This window comes from Takifugu flavidus, chromosome 3 (assembly GCF_003711565.1).
Source record: "Takifugu flavidus isolate HTHZ2018 chromosome 3, ASM371156v2, whole genome shotgun sequence".
Lineage (NCBI taxonomy): Eukaryota > Metazoa > Chordata > Actinopteri > Tetraodontiformes > Tetraodontidae > Takifugu > Takifugu flavidus.
In genome coordinates, this window is record NC_079522.1 from 11582480 (window position 1) to 11590942 (window position 8463).

At 45.9% G+C, this 8463-nt stretch overlaps 1 protein-coding gene across 1 annotated transcript; it reads right to left on the reverse strand.

Moving 5' to 3' along the window:
* Window positions 1-335: 335 nt before the first annotated feature.
* LOC130522647 (carboxy-terminal domain RNA polymerase II polypeptide A small phosphatase 1-like) lies at window positions 336-8240 on the reverse strand. Its single transcript, XM_057027218.1, has 6 exons — window positions 7814-8240; window positions 3279-3529; window positions 3134-3190; window positions 2726-2818; window positions 2466-2651; window positions 336-2299 (listed from the first exon to the last, which is right to left on the reverse strand). Exons 1-6 carry the CDS (start codon window positions 7884-7886, stop codon window positions 2171-2173), a joined length of 789 nt encoding a protein of 262 aa, XP_056883198.1. The 5' UTR covers window positions 7887-8240; the 3' UTR covers window positions 336-2170.
* Window positions 8241-8463: the final 223 nt, after the last annotated feature.

The following is an 8463-nucleotide window of genomic DNA, read 5'->3' on the forward strand; positions in this document are numbered from 1 at the left end:
TGGAAAAGATGTTTGTATTTTACTAATCCAGAGATGCATTTTTCCACACAATATTCTATCACATGTGAACCGTTGGTGTGGCTTGATGCTGGAAAGAAAAAAGGAGAAAAAAGGAACCAGAGAGACGGCGAAGTAAAAAGAGCAGTTTTCAGAGACTGAACATTCATAAAAATGTTTAAAAATAAAGAAAATCACCTCTACAACCGCTAACTCAATCCAGATTGTATTTGTCGCTTTTGCCTCATTGATTACGGAACCCGTGTGAATATTTATTCAAACCACATCTGAAGTGAGACTAAAGTAACAATCAATAAAAGTCCACACTGGACCACAGATTCAATTTAGAACAGAAAAACTGATTTTATTCATGTTCTTGGGAAGATGAAATACGCAAGAATGTTTAACTTGGGGGGGGGGGGGGTAGAGGGGGTGCGTTGTTACATACAAGTCATATAATTTGGTATGATGAAAACAACAAAAACAGGTTATACCTATTCAATCATGAGTACAGCCACATGAATATTCCATATATTAATGAACATTTGTTTGCTTTATTAACTGTGCAAAACAAAATATACATATCTACTGAACGTGGAGATGTACAGTATCAGTGAACGGGACCCTAGAGTGACACACGTGAATGCAGTCAGCATTCCTGTCAACACTGTTTGCCAGAGCAAATGAACAGCACTAAAACCCCAGTGGAGACAAATCACGACTCGACTCAAACAGACCAATTATGTGCCGTCAACAGTAACATACCATTTCTTCAGCCATTTGCTGGCGTTTCTCGTCCAGATCTCTAGGCCTACTGCAAGAAACAGAAAGAAGGGACTACGAATACTCTACCAGAGGCCCCGTCCTGGGCAAAACAGACAAATCAGTACTATTAGGAGAGAGATTTGATTGACAGTCACTTTTTAAACATAGAAAAATAAAGTCATAGCTCTCAAGATGGTGGATTTAATAATCACCCCGCCCTTGTCGAGCTCAAGGCTCTGCGTCAAATGCGCCGATTCATTTATAAACGTCACCATTGTCAACGCACGTGGGGAACAACAGTTGAATGGGCTGCTGCAGGCCACGCCCCCGCCCCGCCCACTCTGGTCCAAGAGATTGATTTGCTAACTGTTCCACCAACCCTGGATTTCACCGTTCCTGAACACCACATAGCTGCACTGGGATACGATGTGAGAGGCACGACCTTCCGACTCGATCCGGGTTTCTGATGTAATACTCATCTTTCATAGATGACATCGTTTTAAGGCTTCGCGTCATCGTGTACCGTCGAAATGAAACCTTTTCAGAACCAAACATGCAAGGAACCAAACTTTTTTTTTTTACACCATTCTGTCGACCTTTGTTGCACAACGGCCGTACGCCAAAGATGGAAGCTGCTCCTTGTCCGACTGGGTTTTCCAAAACAATACTTAGTCCCAGACCATGACCAGAAAGTTATAAAAATCAATTTTTGTGGGTCTAATTTGCATCATTTATAAATGAGAGTCCAAATTATTTCTTTTAATTGTTGGGCAAATGTGCTCAAATTGAAGGAGCTGAAGAACAACTTTGCTGTCCTATTATTTGTTATTAGTTAATCTAACTACTGATTATTTGACATTACAACCTGTTAGGGTTTAAACATGCATAACATTGTCACCATTCAGAAATATCCAATCACAGCATCCCACAGTATTAATTTGTTTTACACCGTTTATTTAAAATCCAGGCACATTTGGTGCCAGGATCGCTATGCTTCCCGCTTCTAAATATTCCATTTTACCTGATTCCAGACTCGATTCCTGCCTCGCTTGCATGATCAAACTGTGTCCGTTACTGGCTCTGTGGCTGCAGGCGTCTGCTGCTGTAGGTTCTCTGGCACCTTTAAAATGTCCTCAAAAAAAGAAAAAAGAAAAAACACTGATCCACATCAGCTGGTTCATGGCAGGCTGGTGGGGAGGAAAGGCAAATTTCAAGCAGTTCTCTCTTTGACCAGTAGATGGCAGTGATGGCGCATTAAAATCGCTGGAGGCTCCCAGACAGGATCCGGGTAAGGTGAAGGTTCTGGCAACCACGGAGCAGTTTTCTCAGGTGGGAGCCGGTGAGTGCAACTTTACTGTGAATGTGTTTGTTTTTTTTGTTCGGAGCTGAGATGACAAGCTGAGCGCCGTTAGCTTGTGGTCCCTTGTTGCTTCAGGACTGTATAGATGTTGTCCACTTTGCTCAGCCTCTCAAAGAAGGGAATGAGGTCCAGCAGCTCAGTGTCGGACATGTCATCGAACCACGAGGCCACGGGCACCTATTGACAAACGGGCCTCATCAGCAGCTGTTTTTCTAAATTGTAAAAGCTAATTTACGGGCAGAAAAAGAGCATTTTTATTTCTGGTCTCCATCTCCAGTATAAACTTGGTGTTCATAGGTCAAAGGTCAAGCTCACAGTGGCATCAACTCCCTCACACACTTACTGCATTGTCGGGGTGAAAGACGTAGGAGGCGGGGGAGTTGTCTACGATGATAACCTTTGTGAGGTCGCGACCCAAGCGGCTCAGGTCTTTGACGTAATTACCCCGGTGAAAGACGCAGGACTCGCGGAAGAGGCGGCAACGGAAAGCCCCCCACTTATCCAGGAGGTCAGAAACGGGGTCTGCGTACTGAGGTCACAAACATGTTGGTTAATTCACGGCACATTAGGGGTGGTGGGGGTTGGGTGGGCGGAGTCTCTCACCTTGGCTAAACTGGCTGTGAAGAGGACACACTCAAACAGTTCTCCCATCCTCTTCAAGAACTCGTCCACGTGGGGCCGCTTCAGCACGTACACCTACAGGACACACTTCTGGTTCATCACGTTCACTCTGTAAAGACGCTCTATAGATTTCCCAACATTCCGCTGCCGCATTAACACTGGAATGTTTCTGCTCTTCCTTCATTTTTTCCAGTTTCCCGTGGCGCCTGTGGCTGCGGGCGGCGTTCCTGAACCAAGTCGTCCAGAATAGGCTACGCTTGTCTGAACAAACCTATCCTGGATTACTTGAATCAGGCCCAGACCCATGGTGTCGTGGTCATCCTCCGAAATGCCTCAAAAACACCAGACTCGAGAGGGAAGAGACTCGTAGAGTGGAGACGTGAACATTACCTGGTGCACCGTTCCATCTATTTCCACTGGAATGATGAAATCTGCGTTGTTCACTGGCTGTTAGGAAGGCGAGAAGTGTTGTCATCGCAGAGACACAGCTGTGCTGGAACAGTTACCATTCCAATACATGACACGAGTCTCTAACCTTAAAGGAGCTGTGGACCAGAGTCTCATCCAGATCAATGACCACACAGATCTTCCCAGAGTCTTTTGACTTTGCTGGAGGCAGTAGTGGCTTCACCTGGACCTTGGAGACGGTTCCGTTCTCCTCGACCAGCAGGGGGGCATTGTTGTTGACCGGCTGGGGGTCGGGCTGGTCCCGACACAGGCAGCAGAAGAAGCTGGAGAAGAAGCCCCTGCTGCGGGGCTTCTTGGTGGAGACGGCGGGCGAAGAACCTGCAGGAGAAGAAGACAACAACCTGGATGAGGAAATGTTGCGGAGACATCAGCAACGACCTTCCCGACATGTTCCACTCAGATGAATGCGCTGAAACCTTCCTCATATTTGTGTCATGACCACAGATCCTAGCGGGGGCGTGCACCGCGGCACCGCACACGACCAGACAGGATCTGTCGCCAAGATGACGCCGCCATTTCAGACCTTGAATACACTGCCAAGACAGTAAACTTTTATTTTGAACTGGTGCAGAAGTAATGACCTTTGGGTGCTTTTGGGTTACATTTGGTTGTGCTGGGCTGGACTTTGTCTCAGCCTCTTCGTGCACCGACTGCGCTCCCTCTGTGTCCAGACGTGACAGTTTTACCAACACACAGGCCTCTGTTGTGCATCTCTCACGCCCCTTTCATTCCCCGTCTCTCATGCCCTCCTACTGCATTTGTGGATTCAAACCTCAACTGACCCTGTGGTGGCCCCCGCCGAGCTCCGGCCAAAACAGGAAGAGGAAACAGACGGGTATCAGCGGAGGAAGTTGCATACCACCAGGTTTTAGCAAAGTGAGAGACTTCGGAAGTGGATTTAAAGTTTTCGCAGAGGAGAACGGTGGATCTCACGTCCACATGCAAACTTTTATTTACCAACAAGACACAGTGGCTCCACCTAGTGGTTGTCTTACTGTCAGCTAAAGAGGAGTTTTGTTTGTTTGAACAACATGTAACAACAGACATGTAAACACCCTCGATAGCGTCCCGATGCTATTATGACACTCAAAACCGCCTGGTCATCAAGGCGACTGCTCCATTATTCAATTATACCTGTTAGACTTCATCTTAATTTCACTCCCTCCGACTTAGACTCCCTCCCTTCGTAAATTACATTTTGAAAAGAGGAGTCGAAGCCACTAAAAAAGCGGCACTAAAATAATAAAAATGGCAGTTTTTTCATGTTCTCAAGTCTGTCATTTTGAAGGATCTTAAGTTGTGGTTTGCGCTGTGTAACAACCCACCAACAGCTGTTTGTAAAACAAAGATAAAACAGCCGTCAGATGTTAACCTCAAAATTTAACGTTCGCAGGCTTGGGGGGGGGGTGCAGCAGCCCCCAGACGAAGGAAACGTGTGCTGCCATGTTGACAGGTTCCAAAAGGTCATAATGGATACGAATTGGGATAAAATCCTGCTCAAAACGGAGGAGGAAGCACTTAGAAATGACACGAGTGTGGGACGAAAACAATACATTCCATTACGTTATCGCCTTTCACGCCTGCGTTGTCTAAATGACGTGTGAGCTCCCGTTTTTGATTCACTCTGCAGCTGGTGGCCGACTGCCAGAGATGTTTGAAGTTTGAAAAGGTCGCTATTGCTTTGCTAGCATTCTGTCTGGTGTTGATATGAGCTTTGCAGCCTCTCGTTTGACAGCCACCAGCTCTGGTCCAGGAAGAACGTGCCTGGCAGGCTGACGCGTGCTAAAATGCTAAGGCTCCTCAAATGTCAATGTCCTCAGGTCATGGGTCACGATGGGTAACCACGAGGCCATTTCAGGATAAAAACGACACGACCGAGTCAGAGATGACGTGCTCCTCCTCCAGAAAAAAACCTCTGGAAGGTCCTCAAAATGTCAGGCAACAAAGGTCCTTCTGAAGCCTGAGAAAAGCAACAGACCTCATTCATGCACCTAAACAGGAATGTGTGTGTCTCTGGACTCATGTCTTTGATACGTTTTCCCACATCGCAGGAAAAAAGCACAACGAAATGGACCAAGAATGGAGGCAGAACCTTTACCAGTTGATATCTGTCGTTTCAAAGGGGGAAAAAAGATGGAAAGAGTCTCCTGCCTGACTGACAGGCTTGTGCGCGAGCATGCCGCCACACAGTTTGAGGTCGGGTTACACAAGCCATGAATGCCATAATTAGTGGTGAATGATGAACTGGCAAAAATCATGTTGCCTTTTATAGACGTCTGGAAAAGCAGCAACAGTACGCTCTCTCCTGCCTGTTTTTTAACCTTTGACCCCGGTGTTGCCAAAAAATCTTGCCTCACAACACAATCACGAGAGGCAGCGAACCAAGGCTAACGCAATCAGCTGAGACAATCCCGAGTTTTCATTTTGTCAACATGCTTGACGACAACTGTGGGGTCATCGCAACAGTTTTGATCGGAACTGGGTGGAAAAGATCGGGATCGCCGATGCTACAGCAACACGCAGTGTCGGCAGGATGGGGATTCGGTGTGGTGGGAAGGAGAAATGCGCACGAGTCAAACAAGGTTCGGCACCTGAGAGTTAAGCAGCACAATTTGAGTCCATGTAGGCAGACACAAAGCCAACCGAAGTACTTTTGTCTGATATTTGATTCTTTCGACACCTTTGTTCATTTCAGAAAAGAGGCTTACTTAAACGGAACTAAATGATATGGCTATAAGATACTTATTTATGATAAAATGGCAGGTTTTTCTACTTTTGATCCCCATAACAACTAGAGCTGCAGGCAGCGTTGGGCACGCCCTCGTGCAATTAAAATACCTGCATTTTTAGTGACTACTTCAATGGTCTTGGATTCTTCAACAGTTCTGACTCATGCAAAAAGTTTAACAACTTTTTCCAAGTGCTCAAAGCGGGTAGTTTCCTGTCACCACTAGGTGGTGCTATAACTACAACTTAATAGTGTTGCATATACAGTGGGACCTCTACTGACGAACGTCTCTACATGCGGAATTTTCAGGTTACGAAACGTCTCAACGGGAAAATATTTCCTCATTACGAAAGAAAGAAAATACGCTACCGTTGCTACTCGCAGCTCGTGGAGTTTAGCGAACGCAAACATCCTAGTAGCTGCTCTGCCATTGGCTATCGCCTAGCATCTTCCTGTCATCCCATTGGCTAGGAGGGACGTCAATATTTACAGGTGTGTGTGTCCCAGCGTCGTCTCCGTTTAACTTTTATTCGCTATGGACCCCAGGAAAGTGATGGATAAGAGTGAAAAAGAAGAAAAGAAGAAGAAGAGAGCCTTTTTGTCCATACGAACAAAGCAAGAAATAATAGAAAAGCATGAAAAAGGGATGCGTTTGGTTGATCTGGCCAAAGAATATGGCCGTAACCAGGATTTATTGTTGTAGTTCGAATGTTTGTCCATTAGATGGCGGTGTTACCACTAGTGTTAACGTTCATTGCTGGTAATGACGGCTAATGTAAGATTAGCCTGTAATAAAGTTCATTTTGTTCCTGGAGAAGCCTTGCACTGAATTCCTACATTTATTGTGTGGTAATCTAATTGTAACATGTATTTGTTACATGTTTTGATGCATTTTTATGATTTTAAAAAAAAATTATGTCTGAATTTTTGGTGGCTTGGAACGGATTAGGGCATTTACATGGAAAACGCGTCTCTACTTACGTAATTCTCAGGTTACAAAACAACTTTTGGTTTTCAGGTTACAAAACAAGAACATTTCTTAAAAAAAAAAAAACGCTTGAGCGATAACTTAGATGTGTTCTTTTCCTGCATTGCTAAAGTATCAGGACTCAGTATCGGCAAATACTCCTTTTAAAATGACAGCAAAAAAAAAAAAAGCCGGTTTCAGTGCAGAGTGCCATGGAAACACCAGCTAAGTGACCCCTCTGGTTAATATGTGAACCAAAGCATGGGGGCGCTATTACGTAACCGCTACTACACGGTTACCACCGCTGACCCGCTCATCATTGGACAGCCTGAGGCGCGCACGGCCGTGCCACCACCGAGGTCCTCGCCTCACGTCCACGGGAGTGAGCAACAAGAGAGAAAAAAGGTTTGACGACAGCGTTTTCTCAGGGGTGATGACAGTCAGGCCAGCGGATTATTCAGTAACCTGCATTTCGATACTGCAGCGACAGAAAAAACGCAACTGATAACAAGATAACAGAGCGTCACTGGGCAGGTAAACAATTCAAGAGGATGTATAATAAAGCATGAAAAATAAACAGAACTAGGGTTTTTTGGTTGGTTTTTGGTTATTATAATGTTTCAACGCTCGTAATAACAACACACTCCCGCCTGGACGGCTTTCTGACGTCACTTCCGCCACTTTCATCACAGGCCAAAGGGCCGCGACCATAATAATCTTTGCAGAACCGTCAAACCGTGACACTTCAAAGTTATTAAAGTTACCCGGCGTGCAAAGTAAACCATTCTGACGTCTGTGTCGCCGCAACTAAGCAGGCCAAAGCGAAGTTTCTCAGTTGTAACGCTCAGAGTTAGCGAAACTTTTGGGGTTTTTTTTTTTTGAGTGGGACAAAAATAAAAGGACTCACCCCGATCTGGTGCCGCTTTACTCGCCTCCTCATCCCGGCTGACCTGGGTGATCACTGAGGACGGGTTGTCCATCACATCCACGTCTTCTCCGCTGTTCTAACTTCAAGCTTTAAAGTTACGGATAGTTCGGCGACTCGGAGCTGCATTAAAACCGAAGTTTACGCTCACGGTGGAAAAAAACGCAGCGAAGCCAAAGCGCCGCGGAAAACAGCGCAACAGGTCGCCTAGAGCGAGGCCATTTCAGCCCGGCCGCCGTCGAGCGCTCGCGAAGCCGCCAAAAAAGTTGACGCGTCAAAGTTGAACAACATTTGTTAAGGATATGGCAACTTTGATTTCAATATGGTGCTCGGCTGCGCTCGCGATTTCAAGATACAAACATGGAGGTTTCAAGGCTTCCCATTTCACTTAAAGTGGCGCAGAGAGGGACTGGACGTGGACAGTTACGCCCTCCCCTGACGTCTAAAACTTTGACGACGGTCCCTAAAAGTATCTCACGGCAAACTTCGTCCAAAACTTAGCTAACGCTAACAGGATAGACCGAGCAGAGGTTTTACAGGCACAAATGACAGGTAGAAAGGTGCATTGCGAAAAACTACATCTCAGTTGGCACGAAAGCGGTTGATTTAACGTGACAAGTGAGCGAAGGCGA